The following is a 27,807-nucleotide window of genomic DNA, read 5'->3' on the forward strand; positions in this document are numbered from 1 at the left end:
AAGATGCACACAAACCGCAATTCATTTATGTCAAATGAAGACCTAGGAATTGACATGTAACCCTATAAATCTTAAATAAAAACAGTCATTTATTAAGTCTTAAATCCACACCTATTTCTAGAATTTTACAAAAAAAAGAAGTAGAATGTAAATGAAGAAAGTCTTGCTTTAACAAATAACCCTCCAAATGTATAGCTTAAATGTCTTCTTTAATGCAGAGATGCTGAGAAAATCCTTTAACAGCCAAGTTAAATCACGTCTGCTGCAATCATGTCACAGACTGAACCTTTTGTTAACGTCAAACTACTAGTGGTGTGCAGGGTTCTGTCATGTCTACAACGTAATTAAACTGATGGCATGCAATGCGCCACATTGTTACAAAAGTGTTAAGAAATTGTAATTCTTCCTTTAGCATACACGTATACGGCATATAAATTATATCGAGTACCTGTAACAATTCAGGTGAAACTGCTTATCTTGGCTTTAGCAGCATTTACATGCCTCAATTTGCTGTACATTTGTTAAGAAATGTATTTACCCTGCAATTTTGTATTAGTGTTATGTGAGATAGTATACAAGTTTTAGCAACATCCCTAGAGATATATGCTAATTCATTAGTCCTCCGATGTCTTTGACAGACTCGTAAAGTACCGATAACACAAAAATTAAAGCCATATAAATTACAAGTGCTATGATCTGTGTAGCATACAGAACAGTGATGACAATACACACTAATGTTCTAGATGTCATTCATGTAAGACACCAGTTCGTGGAACTATACAAATTCAGGACTATCTCAGGACTATCTCTGGGTCTGTACAATATATTTTCACAAAATCATCTATTAAAGGTGCCAACTCTAGTTTTCACCCGTAAAAAAAATGGACACTAAGTTTATTTAATTTACAAACCTGCAACTCATTTGGATCATAAAGTTAAAATAGAGTGAAAGAAGAGTCTGTGGCGTTGGGGAATATCCTTAAAAATAGACTACAACTCGAATCAATAAACTGCTACTTCTCAATTTTTGGTATTAGAAACACCAGCATGACCAGAAACACTTCGGTTCTACAGAAATGGATACTCTAAAGAATAAAATTTAAGTAATGTTTAATTTCACTGATCATAAATGACTCTAATAGTGAAAAATATGCTGTGGTGTCTAAACACTAGAGTCTGTCCCCGTTAAACTCCAAAACCACCATTATTTTCAATAGACTATCGATCATTACAAATTAAAATAAAATTTGACACTTGTGTTTATCATCAGTGCCAGAGCTATACCTGAAATTAGAATTGTTCAACAACTGTATTTTATTTTTTGAATTATCGTTTTTAAAAAGGTCAAAGTTACATTGTTAAAACCTGAACAAGTAGCGTTAAGTCCAGGCAAGTATATTTAGATAGACCACTTATCCTGGGAAAAGTGCCAATTTTCTTTATATATTATAACACCTCTGACATTTATTTTAAGTGTGGGAAAAAAAGAAAAAAGAACAAAAAGAGACCAGTGTAAAGTAAAGTTTGTTTTATTTAACGACGCCGCTAGAGCACATTGATTTTTTATCTTATCATCGGCTATTGGACGTCAAACATATGGTCATTCTGACACTGTTTTTAGTGGAAACCCGCTGTTGCCACATAGGTTACTCTTTTTACGACAGGCAGCAAGGGATCTTTTATTTGCGCTTCCCACAGGCAGGATAGCACAAACCATGACCTTTGTTGAACCAGTTATGGATCACTGGTCGGTGCAAGTGGTTTACACCTACCCATTGAGCCTTGCGGAGCACTCACTCAGGGTTTGGAGTCGGTATCTGGATTAAAAATCCCATGCCTCGACTGGGATCCGAACCCAGTACCTACCAGCCTGTAGACCGATGGCCTGCCACGACGCCACCGAGGCCGGTCAGTGCATTGTTAAACTGTATTTGTTGTAAACTATTAAATATACACGGCTGTTTAGGAAGGGCACACACAACTAACAAATACTTTTTGTAAATTAGGTTGCAACTCTTGAAGAGAATAAAATGTAAAGAAAAGCCAACATTCCCCCACACTTAAAACTGAAACACAATCGAGCACCATATTGTTTACAACAACAACAAAAAAGATGATAGGAAGGGAACAATATCACTAGAAAATTATATATAGTTAAAACACACTAATGGAATGAACAAAAATAATTTTAAAGAAGTGAAAACAAGATCTCAATGTATATGGAAACAAACAGCACACAAAAGAGAATGAAAGAAAAACATAACAGAATAGAATAGTGTGGATTAAAATGAGAGAGAGAGAGAGAGAGAGAGAGAGAGAGAGAGAGAGAGAGAGAGAGAGAGAGAGAGAGAGAGAGAGAGAGAGAGAGAGAGAGAGAAACTACACTGAAATTTTTTACTTGTCCACTGGACAACTACCAAGTTACATTTTGCTTGTCTGAATAGATTTTCACTTGTCAGGGCAAACGGACAAGTGCTTATTTCGAACACTGCAAAGCCTGTTTAGGTCTTACACGAGTGTAACTACATACATTTACATTGCTTAAAAACACCAGTGTTTAGGTCTTACACGAGTGTAACTACATACATTTACATTGCTTAAAAAAACCAGTGTTTAAAAAAAAACACGCTTCGTAAATTCGAGTCAAAGTTTTAAGTATAGAGCACTTGATAGTGCCTCAAATGCCACTAGAGATATGCCAATGTATGTGACAGGACCTGTCATCAAGTGGGTTATTCATTCCAGATTGATTCCAGTTTCATCTCTGCTTCTCTGCATTCCTTCACCACACTTTTATCAGACCAAAAAAATTTGGTAAGCTTATTTTTATGTCAGATTTCCCCCCACACATTTTGTCGAAACATCACAAAAACTGTATCAAATCCAATCCTATGTTCTTGTGCGGGACTGGGGTTGTAAAGGACGCTACAGGTCTGTTAAATCTGGAAAACTATTGGCTTGACACACCCATTCTTTTTGATTTATTTTAAGGCTGAGGTATTGTAATCTTTACATCTGTGGTGTACATGTTCACTAAAACATTGCTTGTAGCACTAATACACACATAATATGCTACTACGATTATCTACAGGATTTTATTTGGTGGTATACACCCTCTTAACTCTAATACATGTACACTGGTGGGTGAACACATTTAAAAGAATGTCAAAGTTCTTTGTGAGGTATCAATATATGCTCCAATTCAAATGGAAATAAAATTCAAATAATTGTAAAAAGAAAAGCATTTTTAAAGCAGTGATATAAATATATAAGCATTGAGCACAGATGACAATGAATAACAGCAGATTACAGCTATGTTGGGATGATCGGGCTAGTCCATAAGACTAAGAGGGAAAATGCAGTAGGGTCAGAGGTCAGAATATGTATGAAAAGAAATACAGCTAAAAGAAAGAGATAAAAATGACATGGAAAAAATATTTAGAAAATTTGCATGGACTTGAAAACTAATGATATGATTACTGTGAGCTTTTAACCAAAGTTCAAACACAAGAACAGATTTTAGGTAGTGTGGAAATTCCATAAACATCCAGAGAAATTTTTCTATCTTCTGAAAAATGAACACTGATGTATGTATAAACAGGGCACAATATTCCACAAGGACCGTTGTTCTGTTCGCGTGTCGGTTATGCAACTTTAAAATAACGAGAACAGTCAATCAGTTACATGGTGAACAATTACATTCTAAAATTAAAAGTACCATATATCAGTAATGAAAGTGAAAATCAGTTTATATTTTTGAAACACCAATGTAGCACAGAACCGTAGTTCAAGTGTTTTAGGATTAAGTAGGCCTGACTCATTGGTTACGAGAACTATATTCACGTAACAGAACAATTGGTTACCTAAGTAAAACTCATATGAACCGACTTCCAGTTATCTAAGATTTTGAAATATTGTCCTCCGTATAAAGGTATAATTACAACATCAGCCCTCCACATTGTGACTAATTTTTTTCATTTGGCGACTAAAATGTTTCATACTACCTATATAAAAATACAAGTAGGCCCTACCTGGCTCCTAGATGGAAAAGTTAATATATCTAGAGAGCTGAACAAATATACATCATTGTTAAGTTAGGGTGCAGCTTTCAAATTCCTTCCAATCAAAGTGAATTGTATTCAGCTAAGAAGAATCAGAGCTTGTCAATTCATGCACCATTCATTTAGTTATTGTATACAACAGGATATTCATTTACTCTCACAACCCGAGGTACAATTATTACACACATTTAGGCCTGGAAAACCCAAACAATATACACAGACTCATTCGATTCTCAAAATTATAAGAATCAATTTTGATTGAACATTATTTCTATGCAAAAGTATTACTCTAAATATATTTGTCAGCAAAAGTATTACTCTAAATATATTTGTCAGCAAAAGTATTACTCTAAATATATTTCCTGGCAAAAGTATTACTCTAAATATATTTCTCGGTAAAAGTATTACTCTAAATATATTTATCGGGCTGCAAAGTTTACAGGATTCCAATGCTTCCGCAAATTCCAGAATTAGGATCCGAAGCATAACATTGTGAAATGGAATCACAAAATATCTATATTAAGCAAATTTACGAACACAGTGAAATCCTAAAAATCCCCAAATCTGATGCCCGTTTATTATCTACAGTACAAGTACAGTTGAATCCCATTGGCTCGAACCCCATCGGTGCTTGACCCATCAGGTAGTTCGACCTAAACATTCGGTCAACAATGTTCAAGTGCAACTCGAGACTACGTTTTTGGTTCAAGCGTTGCGCTGTATTGGACCCTTCAGAATTCGACCTAACCACTTGATCAACAACGTGTAGGCCTATGTGTAACTCGGGACTTTATTGCTGGTTCAAGAGTTACGCCAAATTTCGACCCTTCAGAGTTCAACCCAATGAGATTCTACTGTACTTTCTAACGAGTTTTCGAAACAAGTACAAGCAGCAAATAAAGAGCTGTGCAAGTTATTGAACTAGTAAATACTGGATGACTGTCATACACAATCAGTGAGAGACTCAAGAAATGCTGTGCTCTACAGATGAACTGAGATGTAAAGGTCATGTAAATGATCCATTAAACGTGGGGTTTTATTTCTGAAATGTCATGTGTTCATGGATCCGATTGTCGAAAACTGAACTTTAGTCAAAAATTTCAAAACCAATGTTTTGGATTTTAAAATTTTATTATATATCGAGGGTTTTTTTGCTTGTTGTTTCACAAATAAATTGTGCAGGGCTCACCCTGTCCATTGCCAAATTAGCCAATTTTAGAACAAAGTGGCTAAACAATTTCGTTTTTGGCTAATAAATTATTCCTTAAATTAACAAATCTTATGTAATGTTCAAGGAAATACTCTACATATATGAAAACTGGCTCAATGAAAATTTATTACAGGGTCAACCCCGATTTGTTATTGATACATAGAATAGTTACCTAAAGATGACTTACAGATTCAGGGCTCGAACTTAAGTAATGGCCTACCAACAGCAATTCTGAGCCAGTCTATGACAGTTTTTAATAAAGTAACTTTTGCTGCAAATAAATATGACTGAAAGGTTATTGCATAAATGTTAAATACTGGCAGATAATGTATACCAAATATATTCATTGTGCTGTTGTTGATGAATTTTACCGATGGCAGAAATTCTTAAAACGGAACAAACGTGCCATCAGTGATACTCCTAACGCACAGCAATTTACATCTCAACGACAGCAATTGCTGTCGGTGCCAACATTAAATTCGATCCCTGCAGATTGGTAACCTTTACAGAATTTCAGCTGTAAACTAAAACACGTATTAATATCGAGATATTTCCTCAGTGATTTCTACCCACAATTATTCTTCAACACAACTGATCTCCGAACAGAAAGAAAGAAAAAATCTGATAGCAATCCCACAATGCACTTGTTGATTATCTGCCACGAAGACACACATCATGATTATTTTCCCGTGACAAAGGCGCACACACTAGCAATTATCTTTGTTTTGTTTTTATTGTGGTGGGCGAAGTGAGACACACATTATGATTATCTTCCTGTCACAAAGGCGCACACACTAGCAAATATCCTTGTTTTGTTTTTATTGTGGTGGGCGAAGTGAGACACACATTATGATTATCTTCCTGTCACAAAGGCGCACACACTAGCAAATATCCTTGTTTTGTTTTTATCGTAGTGGGTGAAGTGAAGACGCACATTACGATTATCTTCCCATCACAAAGGCGCACACAGTAACAATTATCTTTGTTTTGTTTTTATCGTGGTGGGTGAGGTGTGGACGCACAGGGAGTGGCCGATGTTATGAGGGTGCCAAGTCCTGTGGCACTATCCCGTGTTGCTGCAGCTGAGTACGCAGAATATTGTTCTCCTGTTTCAATTCCTCACACTGCTGGCGTAGAAGTTCAGCGTCAACCGAAATCCGTTCCGTGTCTTTTAAACTTTCCCCCATTCGGGCGTTTGCGTTTCTCAGCTCCGTGATATAGTCGCACGCTTTCGCCAGTATTCCACCTTTGCTCTGAAATATGAAAAACATAAAATTTATTTTAAAAAATGAATATAAAAAAGGGCTGAAAAGATTCATCAAATAAAACATTTTAGTCATTGTTTCATTTATCAAATGTTTTAAAAAGCGTAAGCAGTGTAAATTTCTTTTTTTTGCTACTAATTTATTAATTTGTTAATCATCGTTTCATTTATCAACTTTTTCAAAAAGCATATGCAATGTACATTTCTGTTTTTTTGCTACTCCCCTCCCCACCTTCTAATGTTAGCATATTTACAAAAGGTTTAGTCTGCAACAGATATAATCATTCTCAACATTTTGTTTTTTGGTTAAAAAAAAAGAAGTATGTATGTTAACATTACCGCTAATTTATCTGCTTGTGAAGATATCAATAATTATCAACAGTCCTTACTGAAGAAATATGTTAACCAACCGACCCAGTTATCTTGTAAATAGTAAAGCCCATCTATACAACCAATGTAGGACAACTTGCTCTTTGATCATTAACAAAACCTGTTAAATTTAAGATAAAAGATTCTCAAACTTCTGATTGTAAATTTGGTTAACATATATATTATTATGAATTCTGTAAGAGTATGATGGCTGACAAGATCGCCCTAAAAATGTTGAGGTACCTGAAAAGTGGAAAAAATATAAAAAATACAAAAAGCCTAACGATACTTCAGAATGTGGGGTGGAATTTAGCTCAGTTGGTTGAGTGCTCGCGTGAGGTACTTGTGTCGCAGGATCGAACCACCTCTGTGGATTCATTAACTGATTGGGTTTTTGCTTGTTCCCACCTGTGCACCACGACTGGTATATCAAAAGCTGTGGTATGTTCTATCCTGTCTGTGGCAGGGCTCGAATTTAAGAATTTGTCTCCCACAGCATTTTTAAAAAAAGAATTGCCATGGGTGAAATGACCCACTGATGGCAATTTTAAACCTGCCTATGGCACTATCTTTCTTAAAGTGACATTTGCAGCAAATAAACATGACTGAAAGTTTATTGTGTTGTATGTAGACATTTCAAATGTGCAAATGTTAAATAGTGGCAGATAATGTATACCAGGTGTATACATTTTGCCATTGTTGAGGAGCTTAACCGATGGCACAAAGTGCTGTCGGTGATGTTCTCTACCTATGGCAATTTATATCTCAACGACGGCAATTGCCATCATTAAGTTCGAGCCCTGCTGTGGGAAAGTGCATATAAAAGATCCCCTGCTACCATTATGAAAACTGTAGCGGGTTTCCTCTGATGACTACGAGTCAAAATGACCAAATGTTTGACACCCAATAGGCAATCATTTTAATTAATGTGCTCCAGTGGTGTCATTAAACAAAACAGACTTTAACTTCGGAATGTTTTACAACAATGGGTATTTGTTGTCCAACATTATTTCGACATTATAAAGACGAAACACAGACTACTTCTACCTACTCTACTCATACATATTACTTTTACTGCCATTTCACATGTATTTATTACTGATATTTTCAGGGCTCACTCTCACCTCACTTTTAATCAGGTAGAGCATTTGGTTAAAAATAATCTTTAACATGGTGAATTTTACAAATACTAAATGTTGTATCCACTTTGTTTAACAATTAGCCATAGACTGATTTCAAGACTCAAAATAGGAAGTAAATTTGGTTTGCTTTAAAAAACAATTTTACTAACAGACCAAAAAATATGTCCTACTGGAAATAAAATAGTACAGGGTGGTGATTGGAGGTTTGGGACAATGTGTAATAATTAGGATCACCGAGATGAATTTTAAAGCATTATGGAATTAAAATACAACAGAATCTTGAGCTAAAAAGCTGATAAGATAATCACACATACACGTACATATATCTCTTGTAAAAGACCAGTAACGTTTTATAGTTTTAGCCGGTAAATTTCTAAAAAAAAAATTGCTTTCTACAGGGTGCTATTTCAAGCCCAGTAATTTAGCTGTGGGCAGGCAGGTAGGGTGAGCCCTGGACATATATCCTACTCTACGACTGCGTCTTGTACAGCTACAGGCACTAGCTACTACTGACACAGGGGTACGGGTGAGCCCTGTACATATATCCTACTCTACGACTGCGTCTTGTACAGCTACAGGCGCTATTTCAAGCCCAGTAATTTAGCTGTGGGCAGGCAGGTAGGGTGAGCCCTGGACATATATCCTACTCTACGACTGTGTCTTGTACAGGCTACTACTACTGACACAGGGGTATGCACGGCTACGGCACTAGCTACTACTGACACAGGGGTACGGGTGAGCCCTGGACATATATCCTACTCTACGACTGCGTCTTGTACGGCTACGGCACTAGCTACTACTGACACAGGGGTACGGGTCAGTCGAGATGTTCACGCGTTAACTGTGTAAACAGAACATGAACCAACGTACGCTGGCTGCCATCTGTCCCGACTTTGTGCACTCCTGCGCACAATCAGGTACTAGTTTAGACAACTGCACGATCCACGTGTTGATCTTGTCCCGGCGCCGCCGCTCAACTGTAATTAGAAAAAACGTACAACCGTATAGAGAGAAAATGTTCAACGTACGCTGGCGGGGATCTGTCCGGACTTGGTACTCTCCAGGGTAATGTCGGGCACCAGTTTAGACAGCTGTACGATCCATGTGTTGATCTTGTCTCGCCGACGCCTTTCAACTGAAATGTAACAGCTTCGTCAGTGTACGAAAAATAAGATGGGTTAACACAATGCATCCTAATTATATGAAAAAGCAGGGGACAATATTTCAAAACCAGAAGTCAGTTCGCATGAGTTTTACTTAGGTAACCGATTGTTCAGTTAACCATAAAACACTTGAACTATGGTTCTGTGATACACTGGTGGTTCAAAAACATAAACTGATTTGGCACTTTTATTACTGATATGGGCCATTCCATGGTATTTGGTCCATGGGTGTGGAAAATTCTAAATGATCTGTTAAACTAAGTTTTTATTATAACTTAAAGTTAACACCCTTAAGCACATACAAATATACTTTTATTGCTAATATACTTATGTTTTATGGGTTTTTATGACGGTTTTATTTGAAAAAAGAATTTTTGTAAGCCAGGACATGACATTTGTTTTTTGGTAATATTTCATTACTTTTATGTCAAATTTAAAAATTAGGTATCAGGTCATCACATCTAAAATATACTACATATGAAAATACTACTTTGCCTTCTTTCATATCATAATTAGTATATTAAATTATTTTTCAAAATATATAATGACTCGTCCTGGCTGATTTGACATATAAAAGTGAGTTTTATTTAAAACTGTTTTTCAGAAATAAAAATCCTTTTTAATCCTCCTCCTTCTCAATGTTCCAAGTATAAATAAAAGGTATAATGATGACTGGTTGTATTAAATGATTAAAATAACCACCTCAAACTTTGAGCCAGGACATGACATTCAAGATGGCAGGTTAAACTGAGTAAGCCTAAAGATTAAAAATGTATTAAATCTCTCTATATAAAGAAATTGGCAAAACTGACTAGATAATGCACATGTACCTAAAAGAAATTACTTTTATTTTTCTATATTTTACCCTTCACCATTAAGAATCAGAAACAGAAAAAGTGGAAGTTCGGGAGAGCATGTTCAAATATTTAACGTGGATTTTTGTAGATAAAAAAAATACTATTATCAATTCTATGTTCTATTTTGACCAAACAGTGAATTATTGATAATCTACCAATTTAAGGAATATTGTAATTATACCAAATGTTCCATTTTGTGAACCCAAACTGGTGTACATATGCATACAATAAATATTGTGTCAAGAATTGTTCCAATAGAATGTTCTGCTGGAATTTTAAGTTTATTCCTTGGCAGATACGGGTATCCAAACATGAATTAGAATATATAAACCAACATTCCTCTAGTGAAGGATGTAATTGGTAAAGATACATGTTGATCATAACACTTTTGGAGAATTGATTTATGAGATTATTGCTATGTCAAGTCAACAGTTAATTAATAAATTGTTGACAGGATGGTTCACAATTCAACTTTAGTCCATTGTGAGTAAGTGATAGGACACACCAAGGTTTAGGTCATCTGGAGTCAATTCTCATTTGTGGTTTCCGCGTGTGGACGACAATGTTCTGCCTCATTTTAAGTTTACCAGAGTATGGATGACGTCCCGGGGGATGGTGGCCCACTCGGCCTGCAAGGCTACTGCCAGCTCGGGCAGGGTCTGGGGCTGTGGTTGTCGCTGTCGGATCTCGTTATGACAGGTTACTCGTTCTCATTTATGATGACAGGTTATGTTCTGTTCTCATTTTAACGTTTATCTCGTTATGACAGGTTATGTTCTGTTCTCATTTTAACGTTTATATCTTTATCGTTATGACAGTTTATGTTCTGTTCTCATTTTAAGCTTTATCTCGTTATGACAGGTTATGTTCTGTTCTCATTTTAACGTTTATCTCGTTATGACAGGTTATGTTCTGTTCTCATTTTAACGTTTATCTCGTTATGACAGGTTATGTTCTGTTCTCATTTTAACGTTTATCTCGTTATGACAGGTTATGTTCTGTTCTCATTTTAAGCTTTATCTCGTTATGACAGGTTATGTTCTGTTCTCATTTAACGTTTATCTCGTTATGATAGGTTATGTTCTGTTCTTATTTTAAGCTTTATCTCGTTATGACAGGTTATGTTCTGTTCTTATTTTAAGCTTTATCTCATTATGACAGGTTATGTTCTGTTCTCATTTTAAGCTTTATCTCGTTATGACAGGTTATGTTCTGTTCTCATTTTAAGCTTTATCTCGTTATGACAGGTTATGTTCTGTTCTCATTTTAATGTTGTTGACAGGTTATGTTCTGTTCTCATTTTAACGTTTATCTCGTTATGACAGGTTATGTTCTGTTCTCATTTTAACGTTTATCTCGTTATGACAGGTTATGTTCTGTTCTCATTTTAACGTTTATCTCGTTATGACAGGTTATGTTCTTATCTTAACGTTATGACAGGTTATGTTCTGTTCTCATTTTAAGCTTTATCTCGTTATGACAGGTTATGTTCTGTTCTCATTTTAAGCTTTATCTCGTTATGACAGGTTATGTTCTGTTCTCATTTTAACGTTTATCTCGTTATGACAGGTTATGTTCTGTTCTCATTTTAACGTTTATCTCGTTATGACAGGTTATGTTCTGTTCTCATTTTAACGTTTATCTCGTTATGACAGGTTATGTTCTGTTCTGATCTCATTTTAACGTTTATCTCGTTATGACAGGTTATGTTCTGTTCTCATTTTAAGCTTTATCTCGTTATGACAGGTTATGTTCTGTTCTCATTTTAACGTTTATCTCGTTATGACAGGTTATGTTCTGTTCTCATTTTAACGTTTATCTCGTTATGACAGGTTATGTTCTGTTCTCATTTTAAGCTTTATCTCGTTATGACAGGTTATGTTCTGTTCTCATTTTAACGTTTATCTCGTTATGACAGGTTATGTTCTGTTCTCATTTTAAGCTTTATCTCGTTATGACAGGTTATGTTCTGTTCTCATTTTAAGTGTTTATCTCGTTATGACAGGTTATGTTCTGTTCTCATTTTAACGTTTATCTCGTTATGACAGGTTATGTTCTGTTCTCATTTTAAGCTTTATCTCGTTATGTTCTGTTCTCATTTTAACGTTTATCTTGTTAAGACAGGTTATGTTCTGTTCTCATTTTAATGTTTATCTCGTTATGACAGGTTATGTTCTGTTCTCATTTTAACGTTTATCTCGTTATGACAGGTTATGTTCTGTTCTCATTTGTACAGGTTATGTTCTGTTCTCATTTTAAGCTTTATCTCGTTATGACAGGTTATGTTCTGTTCTCATTTTAACGTTTATCTCGTTATGACAGGTTATGTTCTGTTCTCATTTTAAGCTTTATCTCGTTATGACAGGTTATGTTCTGTTCTCATTTTAAGTTTATCTCGTTATGACAGGTTATGTTCTGTTCTCATTTTAACGTTTATCTCGTTATGACAGGTTATGTTCTGTTCTCATTTTAACGTTTATCTCGTTATGACAGGTTATGTTCTGTTCTCATTTTAACGTTTATCTCGTTATGACAGGTTATGTTCTGTTCTCATTTTAACGTTTATCTCGTTATGACAGGTTATGTTCTGTTCTCATTTTAAGCTTTATCTCGTTATGACAGGTTATGTTCTGTTCTCATTTTAACGTTTATCTCGTTATGACAGGTTATGTTCTGTTCTCATTTTAAGCTTTATCTCGTTATGTTCTGTTCTCATTTTAACGTTTATCTTGTTAAGACAGGTTATGTTCTGTTCTCATTTTAAGCTTTATCTCGTTATGACAGGTTATGTTCTGTTCTCATTTTAACGTTTATCTCGTTATGACAGGTTATGTTCTGTTCTCATTTTAACGTTTATCTCGTTATGACAGGTTATGTTCTGTTCTCATTTTAACGTTTATCTCGTTATGACAGGTTATGTTCTGTTCTCATTTTAAGCTTTATCTCGTTATGACAGGTTATGTTCTGTTCTCATTTTAACGTTTATCTCGTTATGACAGGTTATGTTCTGTTCTCATTTTAATCTCGTTATGACAGGTTATGTTCTGTTCTCATTTTAAGCTTTATCTCTCGTTATGTTCTGTTCTCATTTTAACGTTTATCTCGTTATGACAGGTTATGTTCTGTTCTCATTTTAAGCTTTATCTCGTTATGACAGGTTATGTTCTGTTCTCATTTTAACGTTTATCTCGTTATGACAGGTTATGTTCTGTTCTCATTTTAAGCTTTATCTCGTTATGACAGGTTATGTTCTGTTCTCATTTTAACGTTTATCTCGTTATGACAGGTTATGTTCTGTTCTCATTTTAACGTTTATCTCGTTATGACAGGTTATGTTCTGTTCTCATTTTAACGTTTATCTCGTTATGACAGGTTATGTTCTGTTCTCATTTTAACGTTTATCTCGTTATGACAGGTTATGTTCTGTTCTCATTTTAACGTTTATCTCGTTATGACAGGTTATGTTCTGTTCTCATTTTAACGTTTATCTCGTTATGACAGGTTATGTTCTGTTCTCATTTTAACGTTTATCTCGTTATGACAGGTTATGTTCTGTTCTCATTTTAACGTTTATCTCGTTATGACAGGTTATGTTCTGTTCTCATTTTAAGCTTTATCTCGTTATGACAGTGCTTTCCAGTCTATGGGATGGTGCATATAAATGATCCCTTGCTAATAGAAAAAAGTAGCGGGTTTCTTCTCTAAGACTACCTGTCAAAATTACCAAATATTTGACATCCAATAGCCGATATTTAATAAATCAATGTGCTCTAGTGGTGTCGTTAAAGAAAACAAACTTTTTTTTAACCTTCATTGTGTGTGGCTCTTCTCCTATCATCTCGTGTGGAGCGTCCTTCAATCTTGGGAGAGAACGACGTCCGAGGGGCGATATTCCTCTGACCTTGTAACACATCTTGTGGTGACATCATCACATAAAACTGACCTGAAAACAAGCAAAACAGAACAAAGAAATTCAGATAATATTGCAGGATTTTGAAAACTAGTAACTTCATGTCTAGCTATGGCACTCACCAAATTCATGAATTTAAAAAACAAATTTAGAGAATTTTGTTTTTAGTGCGGAAAAATATTTGTATGTAATATCTGATATTCTGTTGTAAACTAACAGTGGGATGCTACAATTTAAAAAACATTTAATCAATAATTTGGTGAAATGTTCATTAAATAAATAAAAACCAACTATGGACAATAACAACTCTATTGTCGTGTTGTGTACTTTGTATGTATCATTTAATGTGATGTTTACCTCCCGTCGTCGACACCGATCCCAATGCTGACACCACGTTGACTGCGTCGGTGGTGGCCACGTTATCACCCGCTGCTGCCACCTGTGGGAAATAGGTGAAACGGGCTTCGTTCTGGTCGGGGGTGGGACTTCCTCCATTGCTGAATGGACTTTGGACTATGGCCTAAACAAAGACAAAGAATGCATTTTAAATTTAAAATAATATTATGTATCATGACACCAGGGTTCGTACACTGTTACCGATAAAATTCCATAACTTTAAAAGACATCTTTTATGACCAGTTTAGGATATTTCCGGGAACCTAATAATATTACAATATTTTGATGTTTGTTGCCATTTTTTAAACATATTATTTTAAAGAGAAAAATTTATCATCAACCACTTTACACTTTTTATGATCCAACTCAAAATTCCATGAAATTCCATCAGGCGACAATATTTCAAAATCGTAGGTAACCGAAAGTCCATTAATGTGCATTTTACTTAGGCAACCGATTGTTCGGTTACGTGAATACAGTTCTCGTAACTGATGAGTTAGACCTACCTAATCCTATATTGTATGCTACATTGGTGGTTCAAAAACATAAACTGATTTTTACTTTCATTACTCATATATGATACTTTTAACGTAAGCATGTAATTGTTCACCACGTAACCGATTGTTGGTTCTCGTGATTTTGAAGTTGCGTAACTGACACGCGAACAGAACAATGGTTCTCGTGAAATATTGTGCCTTGTTCCAGGCTTTCCACCTGATAGCATTTGATATACCAGTCATGGGGCACTGATTGGGACAAGAGAAAATATTATCGAAAGACAATTATGCATATAACCCATCAAATCTGCGACATTTTTCCATTACCAGCAAGCAATATTATATATGCACTTTCCCACAGACGACACATGCCATGGCCTTTGATATACCAGTCACAGAGCACTGAATGGGATAGAAACAAGCCAATGAGTTTGCTGGAGTGGTTTGATCCTAGGACCTAATATAGCTCAGGTAAGCACTCTACCAACCAGTTTGTTTTGTTCAACGACACCACTAGAGCACATTGATTTATTAATCATCGGCTATAGGATGTCAACCATATGGTCATTTTGACACATTCATAGAGAGGAAATCCGCTACATTTTTTTCCATTAGTAGCAAAGAATCTTTTATATGCACCATCCCACAGACAGGATAGCACATACCACGGCCGTTTATATACCAGTCGTAATGCACTGGCTGGAACGAGAAATAGCCCAATGGGCCCACCGACAGGGATCGATCCCAAACTGACCGTGCACCAGGCAAGCGCTTTACCACTGGGCTATGTTCCACCCCCTCCAACCAAGTTAAAACAGGCGTGAAATGTTACAGAAACGATCATTTCCAGTACCATGTTGGTAAAATCACTGAAGCGAAATTGTGTTCCCATGATAATTATGAGTACGACTATTCAACGAAAATGATATATATCTATATATAAAATCAGGGTTAACTGCCACTCGCCAAATTCGCCAATTGCAAATTTTAGGAACAACTGGTGAATTTTATTTTAATTTGGCAGGGAAAAAAATCATTGATATTTGCTGGAAAATAACAGTGTTTTGCATTTTTGGACATAATTTGGTGAAATGTTTTGCAGAGCTAGCCCTGAAATTTTCTTTTCAGTTTCTGATGAGTTCCCATGATCACGAGGCATGGAACTAAAAAAGTGTTTCCCATGAAATTTGAAATCCTATGGCCTGTTAAATCATCTTTCTAGCAGAAAAGCCTAAGTTCAACAAAAACACAAGTACCGCTAGTATGTGACTGTGATAAAGTACCTGTTGCCCGGCCACAAAAACACTAGTACCGCTAGTATGCGACTGTGATACAGTACCTGTTGCCCGGCCACAAAAACACTAGTACTGCTAGTATGTGACTGTGATAAAGTACCTGTTGCCCGGCCACAAAAACACTAGTACTGCTAGTATGTGACTGTGATAAAGTACCTGTTGCCCGGCCACAAAAACACAAGTACCGCTAGTATGTGACTGTGATAAAGTACCTGTTTCCCGGCCACAAAAACACTAGTACCGCTAGTATGTGACTGTGATAAAGTACCTGTTGCCCGGCCACAAAAACACATGTACCGCTAGTATGGGACTGTGATAAAGTACCTGTTGCCCGGCCACAAAAACACTAGTACTGCTAGTATGCGACTGTGATAAAGTACCTGTTGCCCGGCCACAAAAACACTAGTACTGCTAGTATGTGACTGTGATAAAGTACCTGTTGCCCGGCCACAAAAACACTAGTACCGCTAGTATGTGACTGTGATAAAGTACCTGTTGCCCGGCCACAAAAACACTAGTACCGCTAGTATGTGACTGTGATAAAGTACCTGTTGCCCGGCCACAAAAACACTAGTACCGCTAGTATGCGACTGTGATAAAGTACCTGTTGCCCGGCCACAAAAACACTAGTACTGCTAGTATGTGACTGTGATAAAGTACCTGTTGCCCGGCCACGAAAACACATGTACCGCTAGTATGTGACTGTGATAAAGTACCTGTCGCCCGGCCACAAAAACACTAGTACCGCTAGTATGCGACTGTGATAAAGTACCTGTTGCCCGGCCACAAAAACACTAGTACTGCTAGTATGCGACTGTGATAAAGTACCTGTTGCCCGGCCACAAAAACACTAGTACCGCTAGTATGTGACTGTGATAAAGTACCTGTTGCCCGGCCACAAAAACACTAGTACTGCTAGTATGTGACTGTGATAAAGTACCTGTTGCCCGGCCACGAAAACACATGTACCGCTAGTATGTGACTGTGATAAAGTACCTGTTGCCCGGCCACAAAAACACTAGTACCGCTAGTATGCGACTGTGATAAAGTACCTGTTGCCCGGCCACAAAAACACTAGTACTGCTAGTATGCGACTGTGATACAGTACCTGTTGCCCGGCCACAAAAACACTAGTACTGCTAGTATGTGACTGTGATAAAGTACCTGTTGCCCGGCCACAAAAACACTAGTACTGCTAGTATGTGACTGTGATAAAGTACCTGTTGCCCGGCCACAAACGGTGATGAGGTGACCACCTGGGCCGTGGCTTCCTGCCCATCCTGCGACACCTGTACAACACGATATGTGACGGGACCTGTTGAAAATAGATTACATATCACTTGATATTAGAAAATAGATTACATACCATTTGATATCAGAATATTCAGACAGGCCGACATTAAATGCAAAACAAATGGAAATACATGTAAAACATACATGTGTGACCAGACAGGCTGACATTAAATACAAAACATTACAAAATAACTAGTACAATGTCACTATAAAATCACCAAAACAATGTCAAAATCAACAAAACAATGTCATGGGTATATTAATTATTGTGTTTTTTTTCGTTCGTGTATCAGTCACGAATACTGTTCATGTAAAATACATGTATACTGGGTGTATGGGTAATTTTTGGCATGCTTTTATCAAAGAACTGTTCAAGCACACCTGTCATGGGTACTTTGCCAGAGTGTTCTGTCCATGACATGGATGTGTATACCGGTACTCAATAGGCCTTTTTTTTTCTCTCTTTTTTAAATTTAGTAAAGAATTCTAGTTGTACAGAATTAAACATCTTGCCTTCGGTGCATTGCGATGAATACTCATCGCTCCAGCTACAAACCACGTTTCACAGACCTAGGACTTATAGTTAGCAAGAAACGGATTGAAACATGAACACTTAACACACCAGTTGATGCCTTTGCCGTCAGAAAAGTAATACCTATATATAGATATATCACCTTTTTATTCATAAAGGCAAAGACACAAAAGTGGTTTAAACACCTTTTTAAAGTTGTGCCAATTTGCGTAGTTGATCAAATAAAAAAAGTTGAATATCAATAATCTTGCTAATGCATCTTTATGGCTACCCCAACTACTAACCACTCACCTTGTCCTAACTGATATTGGACCTGGGAAGGGTCAAGGGTCAAGGTTGTTTGATTGGGTGCTACACTAGCAATGGCGACAGCTTGTTCCTCAGGTGATTCTTCTGGAGCAATGGAAAAACATTAGTACATGCATATAAATAATTATATATATACTTGTAGTCAGGCCCAATCTACCTGTAGTCGGGCCTAATCTGCTTGTAGTCGAGCCGAATCTACTTGCAGTCTGGCCTAATCTGCTTGTGGTCGAGCCGAATCTACTTGTAGTCGGGTCTAATCTACTTGTAGTCGGGTCTAATCTACTTGCGGTCGGGCCTAATCTACTTGTAGTCGGGCCTAATCTACTTGCAGTCGGGCCTAATCTACTTGCGGTCGGGCCTAATCTACTTGCGGTCGTGCCTAATCTACTTGCGGTCGTGCCTAATCTACTTGTAGTCAGGCTTAATCTACTTGCGGTCGTGCCTAATCTACTTGCGGTCGTGCCTAATCTACTTGCAGTCGGGCCTAATCTACTTGCAGTCGGGCCTAATCTACTTGTAGTCGGGCCTAATCTATTTGTAGTCAGGCCTAATCTACTTGTAGTCGAGACTAATCTACAACTGAAAAAGTAGAAGTGACTCCTTCCTTCTCTGAGTTTTCTGAAGTAAGGGGAGATACATCTGCACATTTATTTTATCATCGTGCTTACATCCCTTCAAGTTAAAATTTCTAAAGTTTATATAATGACACCACTAGAGCACATTGATTTATTAATCATCGGCTATTGGATGTCGAACATTCGGTAATTTAACATAATATGATACAGTCTTAGAAAAAAACCTGCTATATTTTTTCCATTAGTAGCAAGGGATCTTTTATATGCACCATCCCATTGACAGGATAGCACATATCATGGCCTTTGATATACCAGTTATGGTGCACTGGCTGGAGCAAGAAATAGCTCAATGAGCCAACTGATGGGGATCGATTCTAAACCAACTGTGCATCAAGCGAGTGCTTTACCACTGGGCTACATCCCTTCAAATCATATGTACACTGTATAAACTGTAACTGCACGTTTAAAACTGTTGTTTTCAAAGATGTTGCTATCACCTGAGTCTAGATTCTAAAAGTTTTATAAGCACAGGCTTTTTATAAGCAGCACTTTATATTTACTCGCCAACTGGCTAGTGAATGAAAAAAAATACTAGCCAACTAGAGATTGTTACTCGCCAGGCAACATAAGAAGTACATGTATTAGTATGGATAATTATAATAACAGAATAAGTTTAAATAATATAATAAAGAATATAATTAAAGAACTTTAAACACCAACCTCATCCTATTTTGTTTTACTTTCCTTTGTAAACCGTTTTTTAATTGGGTTACGCGATTCCGACAAGTATACCGACGGCTACAGTTACCGAAACTAGGACGTATTTTATTTATTTTTGTTCACGATATGCTATCGTTACCAACAACTTTCTCGAACGTTTTTAAAAAATTTATTTAGCATATTCCCGCCATGTAACATTTAGCTTAACTTTAGGGGCAAACAAATCGGCTGCGAAGCAATTGGTCCAATGCTTTGTGAAAACTCATTTACAATCGGAAAACCCTGAATTTCACTCGCATAGGCGAGTGTTTCACTCGCAGTATTGCGCCCTGACAGGACCTGACTTCATAAAACGTTTGGGAGAACACTGATGAAGGTATTATTATTAAAATCATGAATTAGTTTTTACGATTAGTATTAGTATTACCCATCTGGTGAACATGACAGTGTTCGAGATTAGAATTTTTGGGCAGTATGCCAGTTGGATATTAACATTTCAAAATCTGGTATCCCACCTGAGAATTTAGTATTCCACTTAAATGAAATTCATAAATAACATCGTAACAAACTTGGACGACACTGTTACTTAATTTCACCAATAAATGACGACTTTCACTGTTTCAGCAAAAAAATAAAAATGCAGGATTAAAAAACCCCAAAACTGAGATACTGGGTTCTTGAAGTCTGGTATCCAAAATTAAATTCTGGTATCCTCGGGATGTCATTAATCTTGAACACTGACATGCGGGTGTGTCGTGGGTAATTTCGTGTCAAATCACTGAATGGGTTTAACCCCACCCCCTCTGATTTGGCTGGAATTTGGTTTCTAGCATGGTTTTGGCTGAAAAAGTTTAATTTTCAAAGATGAAATAACAACATTTCAATATTTGCTACACTGACAAATTTGCGATAAATCATCAATATGGGTATGGCTTCTACAAAAATCTGAGACGTCAACCGTTTTAAATTTCCAGTAATCATTGTTCAATATGGTCAGTAGTATGTGTGTGCCAAATTTCAGGAACATTCAATGTCTACTCACATAGTCAGTGGGAAATATCCGTAGGGGACATACCCTAGTTTCAACATGTGAAAATTAACACTACGTTTAGTTAATCTACAAACCTGTAACTCATTTGGATAAAGTTACAACTGAGTGAAATAAGAGTCTGTGACTTTGAAATGGTGAAATACCATCTAAAAATAGATTAAAACTAGACTCAAAAGCTGTTACTTTTCAGAAGCATGTGCGTTTTTTAAAATATAAGAAATGCATTTTATGATATTAAATACACTAGGATGACCAAAAACAATTCGAATGTACGGAAATGGATAATCTAAACAATAAAATCTATATAAAGTATTATTTCATTTATCAAAAACGGCTCTAATAGTAAAAAATATGCCTTAGTGTTTAAAAACTAGGGTATGTCCCTTTAACGGGGTACTAACTAAATTGTAGTCAGATTGCATGGAAAAGGTTTTTCGATTTGATTTTGTGGACTACAGAGTAATACACACCCCCGGCTATGTTATATTTTGTAGAAAACATGTTGTGCTCTAATTCTGACCAATTTTCATGTCACGGTCATGAGGGCAACGAGGTCAAATTCAAGGTCATCACACTTTTAACGTACCTCTACATAACGGCAGATTTGGAATCCTTGGGCAATTTCCATTCCAGAGATTCCATTCTAGATTGAACCAGTGGTTACTTATTTATGGACGTTCAAATATAGGGCATCCCACCCAAGTTTGGTGATTTTTGCCAAAATAGGCAGGTCGTAGCACCCAAACCACTGGTCCGATTGAGCTAATCTTTGAAAATTAAGCTTTTCCAGCTAAAACCACCTTAGAAACCAAATTCCAGACATATTTGAGGGGAAGAGGTAAAAAAAATCCATCTTTTGGGGGTGATTTTTTTATCACGGAATGATCCTCATGCAACTTACGTATGCACACCAGGTGCATATTAGCAAGAAGTGACTTCTCCCTTCTTATAAGAAAGGGGAGAAGTTTGATTAAAATAGGCAAAGTGAATATTTATCGGTAGTATTAGTACCTTTCATAATGTCAATGCTAATCAGTGAAAGAAATAAGCAGAAATCTTTACTAGTACATCTAGAAATCTACTTGTCCACCAATATTTTTACTTATCCAAATAAAGTGGTTTGTTTTATTCAAGTACAAGGATGTTTTTGATTGCTCAAAACAAAAATGCATTTTTATTTGTCCACTGGACAACCACTGATACATTTTGCTTGTCCGAGCAGATTTGCACTTGTCAGGACAAACGGACAAGTATTTATTTCGAACACTGCTAATTACTTGGTGACCTGAACAGTTTTGGCAACAACAAAAAACTTCATTTCGCTGGCAAAATTAGGGCCTGATTAGTTGCTAAATGATGTCATTTCAGTAAGGAAAATCATCTTCCCTGGTCTTAGCTCTATGCATTCGCATGTGACGTCTCGCTGAGTTATCAGATTGCTATCACTGAGTAATTATCAGATTTTACATCATTTCAAGGTGAGTAATAAGTAAAACACCACATGTATTCATTTTCGCTAGATATAAAATTCTTTATGGAACTCATGAACTTTATCTCGAGGATATTCCGCCAGGGTGCAATGTCTGATGGGATTCGAAACAATTAGTGCTTCTGGGAACATTTTGTTCAGTATTGCGCGCCGTGATTAGCTAAGTTTCAGAGGTCGCTACACAATTAAAAAAAATTAAACAGTAGTTGCTGATCACTTTTCAACTGTCTAGAAATACTGCTAATTAATCAATATTTTGAAAGCAAAATGTTCCCTGTGCTTGAAAGTAAATCACACTTGGGACATGTTTTCAGGCCACGACAACACTATACCTTGATAAATCCCTGATCACCTCACGTTCAGACCTCTGAGAATTGAAACCGGCCTCAGTGACATCGTGGTAGGCCATCGGTCTACAGGCTGGTAGGTACTGGGTTCAGATCCCAGTCGAGGCATGGGATTTTTAATCCAGATACCGACTCCAAACCTTGAGTGAGTGCTCCGCAAGGCTCAATGGGTAGGTGTAAACCACTTGCACCGACCAGTGATCCATAACTGGTTCAACAAAGGCCATGGTTTGTGCTATCCTGCCTGTGGGAAGCGCAAATAAAAGATCCCTTGCTGCTAATTGGAAGAGTAGCCCATGTAGTGGCAACAGCGCGTTTCCTCTCAAAATGTGTGTGGTCCTTAACCATATGTCTGACGCCATATAACCGTAAATAAAATGTGTTGAGTGCGTTGTTAAATAAAACATTTCTTTCTGAGAATTGAAATTTTGTGTGAACCATTTATCGGTTATTCAGAAATAAATCCAAGTAACCCATTTCCTTTGTGCAAAACCCAAATTTCGCTCAAACAAAAAAATAGGTCATACAAAATTAGATTTGTGAATGAAACGATAATTCTTGTAATTTTCACATGCCTGACATTTGTTTGGTCAGACAGTAAGATGGGAAATTCATGTGTTTAAATTAAACGTTTATACAAATGGTATCATGAGAAAATACCTGTGTTATTTAATATCATTATTATCAATCATCTAACATACCATCTGGACAGCCCTGATGTACACCCAAGTGGTCAGATTCATCATTAACAGGCGATCCATTTTTATGACTGAAAGAAAAAGAAAAATTAAAATTAAATTTAATTATCAAGCAGGAGAAACATGCATGTTATATTGATCAATGATTTAAAGGGACTGACATTTTTAAACACTAAGGCATACTGTTCACCTAGAGCGTAGTTTCAACCCGTAAACATGAATACTAAGTTTGGTTAATTTACAAATCTGCAACAAATTTGGATACAACAGAGTGAAACAATGGTCTGTGACGTTGAAATACCCTTAAAAATAGACAAAAATGTGACTCCATAATTGTTACTTCTCAGATGCACATGCGTTTTAAAAAATATGAAAAAATTCATTTTGTGGTATTAGAAGCACCAGAATGACCAGAATCACTTCGGTTGTACAGAAATGGATACTATAAAACAATAAAATACCAGTAAAGTTTGAGTTCAATGATCATAAACGGTTCTAATAGTGAAAAATATGCCTTAAATGTTTAAAAACTAGGGTATGTCCCTTTAAAAAAAGGTCAAGTTTAAAGTAAAGTTAAAAGTTTGCTTTGTTTAACGACACCACTAGAGCACATTGATTAATTAATCATTGGCTATTGGATGTCTGGTAATTTTGACACGTAGTCATCAGAGGAAATCAGCTACATTTTTTTCTAATAAAGCAAGGGATATTTTACACACACATTCCCACAGACAGGAAAGCACATACCACAGTCATTGACCAGTTGTGGTGCATTGGTTGGAATGATACCAATCTGGTGAATGGATCCACCAATGTTGGATCACAGCTGCTATTGCACACTGATAGTGACAAGGGACATGAACAAGGAGTTGCGAAGGGTGGGTAACAAGGTCTGGATATAGAACAACAACACATTCTATTTCTATGTCCCTTCGGACTAAGCTACCCAACTGAACGAACTTACCCGATATGGTGTACGAATTACCCGCTTCCAATATCAAACGGTAAACCATTTGCAAACTATTTTGAAACAAATCATATTCAAAATATTACACTTCACAAAAAGGAGATCACTCAATATTAATATTGTTCAGGCATATCATCTGTCTGCAGGGTGCTATACACGAACTTCCATCCGACTACACTCTACATGTATTTATGATCATGCCCAATGATGCTGAGATTCAGATACTTACGGTCGATGACAGTCACTTTTCGCACCCTTGTTTTGGGTTTATACACAATAAATATAGCATATCTTACTGTAATTTCACTTGAAATCCATATTTCGTAGAAGGTACAATTTTTTAATCAAAAGATTTTCTTCAAAAACATTCAGATGCATTAGTAATGTTCAAACATAAAATTTTCAATAGCAAGTTTATACTGGAATTTTTTCAGCATTCTTAAAACGGAAATGTCATGTACTCAGTGTATGGTTATTGTAAGGCGATTGAAAGTGACGTCATTGGAATACTGACGTCATTCAAATACAAAATTAGCTATATTATTACAATGCTTTGCCACATTAAAATAAAAACTGGTCTACTAACCGTGACCCCTGTCAAATTTCTATAACAAGCGGACAGTGTTGTTTACAGGTTGGTATTTTGTTCTTTTTCATAATTCTGGACAAAATATTAATTTTAAGTTTCAAAAGATGAAAGAAATAAAAAGTACCTTTTGTCAAATATATCATCTCAAGACATTACTGTTGGATATGTTTTATTTACTGTATGAAGCTAAAACAAGGGTGCGAAAAGTGACTGTCATCGACCTTAATAACAACAGAGCAGAACTGTTTTAAAATGTACTTTTAATCTGTTTTCATTTCACAAAATATATTTTATTTTTAACAATAAGGAAAAAATAGATATTGAATTTTTTTTTCAATATAGTCCTTGACAAAAGAAATACCGCAGAGAACGAAAAACTATGCAGCAATCTCCACAGCACGAATCCGGGTCGTTTCGCCTGTATTCCTATTCGACCCCGAGTCGTTTTGCCCTTATTCCCGTTCGCCCTTAGAATGAGTCGTTTCGTCCTCCATTATGAGTCATTTCGCCCCTATGTATTGGGGTGGTTTTAGTATGCAAAATTTGGTATATAAAAATAATTTTACCCATAATTTTGTCGTAATAGTCAACTAACAGGCAACAAGGTTGTAGACTTAAACGTAAAGTCCGAAACAAAATGTGGACAACTACAATAAATTGCTCCTACCTTTATTTTTCGTTAGATTTTACCCACATTTTGTCCAGACAGAAATCTTGAAAAAACAATTACAATGGCATGGATTCCACATACTAGATGATAACCATGTCACCTGTATCGACTTTGCTGAGATCGCATAGGGCAAAAAACATGCAATTTTGTGCCGGCTGCCATTTTGACTTTTTATGGAATATTCTACAAGAGGGGTGAAAGGATATGACTTAATCTAACAACCGTTGAATGTAATAACATGTTATGATATAAATGGAAATGTGATGACGTCATATTATTTTATTATTATTAATATTATTTGATTGTTTAAAGATACCACTTGAGATCTTTGATTTTATATTAATATTTTAGAGTCTTTCACCCCTCTTGAAGAGTATTCCATAAAAAAACCCAAAATGGCAGACAGCAGAAAACTGCATGTATTTAAATTAAATGTAAACTGAAGCAAATGGACCTTTTAATATTTCATCATAAATATTCTTCAGCATAGATGTAAACATGACACGTCAATGGATTTTACAGAGGCCAATTTCGCAAATCCCCCCCCCCCCCCCCACACACACCAAAGCACTTTATAACTAATATGTCCTATCCACAATATCATTGTGTAGGCTAGTCTTTGTACTTATTAATATAAAATACATCAGGCCCGTAGGAACTGGGATGGTATGAGGGGAGGGGTTCTTTAAAATATTGCAGATAATAACATATACATATAAATGGTGTTTATGGTTGATAAAGGGTTACAAATTGATAACCTGTAGCAGTCTGATCCGTGTTTTAGCACTTACTGGTTCGTTCGTGTTTTAGTATGAATATTTTATTATTTGAGAAGGTAGGACAAGAGAACTCTAGATATGAAAAAAGGCAAGATGGACAGCACGAGGTCGAAAGAAGAATGGAACTTTTAGATAAATTAGATGAGATAGATATAATAGAAATGAGAATGAATAGTCAAGATTATATTAGAGTAGATTTACTGATCATACAAATGTCAATCGTTAGTCACATTAGCAAGGAAGTAAATGTAAGTGGACAATTTTTGATGAGTGTTTCTGTCGTCTATATAACCTATATCTGATTTGCAACACGTAAACAAATTTATTCATCATTCACAAACATAAACATGAGGGCGAAACAACACAGGGCGATCGGGAATAAGGGCGAAACGACCTGATACCCCACAGCACTGCGGTGGCAATTGCAGGGGTTGCAAAAGCCTGGCACAATTCAGTAGGCTACTGAATCCAAAAATAACTCATTACTTCTAAAAGTGTTATTACATATATATATATTTTTTAAATGTTAGTGCACTATCCTAAACTAATTTAGATTTTTAATGTTGACAATACAAAACGGAGAGTGGGGGAGGTCTCCGTGGGGGAGGTCCGAGGTGGCATGTGAATTTGACCTACTTTTGACAGTGTGACCTATGGGACTGAAATAAAAATACGAAATAATTTAAAACGTCTAAATCTGTTTCATCAGTTACAAATTATACCTGTAGTCCCCTATATTAGCACATGGCTACCGATGACAGTGATGTAGACGAAATGTCATCAAAAAACGTTCGCTTCCGCGGGCAATATCCCAATCTCCGGGCTGAAATAGAACACACGGATATTTCTTCCATTCTAATTTCTTTGACAATTATAAGTATACCTGGAATCCAGTGCCTGATCTAGCATATCCATGTGACTTTTTGATTGATGTTTGAATTTGCCAGGAAATAAAGCAAGCTTGATCACGGGGCCAAACAACAGGTCATGTGAGATGGAAAAATGAACATGTGACAAAGATGGCCGACAGCAGGTGCGCATTAACATAACGCTAGCATATGGACAGAACCCCTCTGCACGATTTAGCCCCTGCGCATTGATTTCTACATGTTCTTGTTCCATTTCTATTATTATATATCAGTGCTTAATATAAAGATAATTAAATGTGACTAATTTAAGATAATCTACATTAGCGTTGGAACTATTTTCTGTTGCGGAGATATAATTGACGTTATAAAGCATAAGCATCGTCTACAAACGTCAAAGAAAACTGTGCACATTTCTTTACCGTACGTTATTCAATAAAAGAACAGTTCATAATTGTTATACATTAACTGCGGTGTGTGAGCGCGTGTGCGGGGAATTATGCAGGGTGTGTCAAGTCTGCGACCTGAGATCAAGAAGTAGAAAGGCCCCAATTCGGGGGCATGCTCCGACAAAAAATTGGGAAAATTATACGTTCTGCATTATGCAAGTAAATTCATCTTGATAGATGCACCCATGAGGCACTCAGTAAGTCAAATAAAATTATTTTAATATATGGGCGTAATTCGTTATAAATGTTAGCTTTAGTTAGTGCATGGGACGAGTCATGCACGCCACATTGTTTTGTCTCTGTAAAGAC

At 36.4% G+C, this 27,807-nt stretch overlaps 1 protein-coding gene across 2 annotated transcripts; it reads right to left on the reverse strand.

Moving 5' to 3' along the window:
- Window positions 1-1,790: 1,790 nt before the first annotated feature.
- Window positions 1,791-27,198, reverse strand: LOC121386283 (upstream stimulatory factor 2-like). Of its 2 annotated transcripts, none has more exons than XM_041517137.1 (8): window positions 27,067-27,198; window positions 23,182-23,249; window positions 18,281-18,379; window positions 17,385-17,479; window positions 14,334-14,496; window positions 13,875-14,009; window positions 9,075-9,181; window positions 1,791-6,524 (listed from the first exon to the last, which is right to left on the reverse strand). In XM_041517137.1, the coding sequence occupies exons 1-8, from the start codon at window positions 27,096-27,098 to the stop codon at window positions 6,309-6,311; spliced, it is 915 nt and encodes a 304-aa protein (XP_041373071.1). In that variant the 5' UTR covers window positions 27,099-27,198; the 3' UTR covers window positions 1,791-6,308. The 2 variants fall into 2 exon arrangements, with proteins under 2 accessions (XP_041373071.1, XP_041373070.1); XM_041517136.1 differs by having other exon boundaries at window positions 18,281-18,382.
- Between the last annotated feature and the right edge of the window lie 609 nt (window positions 27,199-27,807).

The sequence above is a fragment of the Gigantopelta aegis genome, chromosome 12 (assembly GCF_016097555.1).
Source record: "Gigantopelta aegis isolate Gae_Host chromosome 12, Gae_host_genome, whole genome shotgun sequence".
Classification (NCBI taxonomy): Eukaryota; Metazoa; Mollusca; class Gastropoda; order Neomphalida; family Peltospiridae; genus Gigantopelta; species Gigantopelta aegis.

Excerpts from the sequence above, each read along its gene's own strand:
- LOC121386283 (XM_041517136.1), bottom strand. The coding sequence starts at position 27,098 with ATGGATATGCTAGATCAGGCACTGGATTCCAG. Across the intron at positions 23,250-27,066 it reads GATCAGGCACTGGATTCCAG|TCATAAAAATGGATCGCCTG; the intron begins GTATACTTATAA and ends TTTTTCTTTCAG. Across the intron at positions 14,010-14,333 it reads ATCGGTGTCGACGACGGGAG|GTCAGTTTTATGTGATGATG; the intron begins GTAAACATCACA and ends GCTTGTTTTCAG.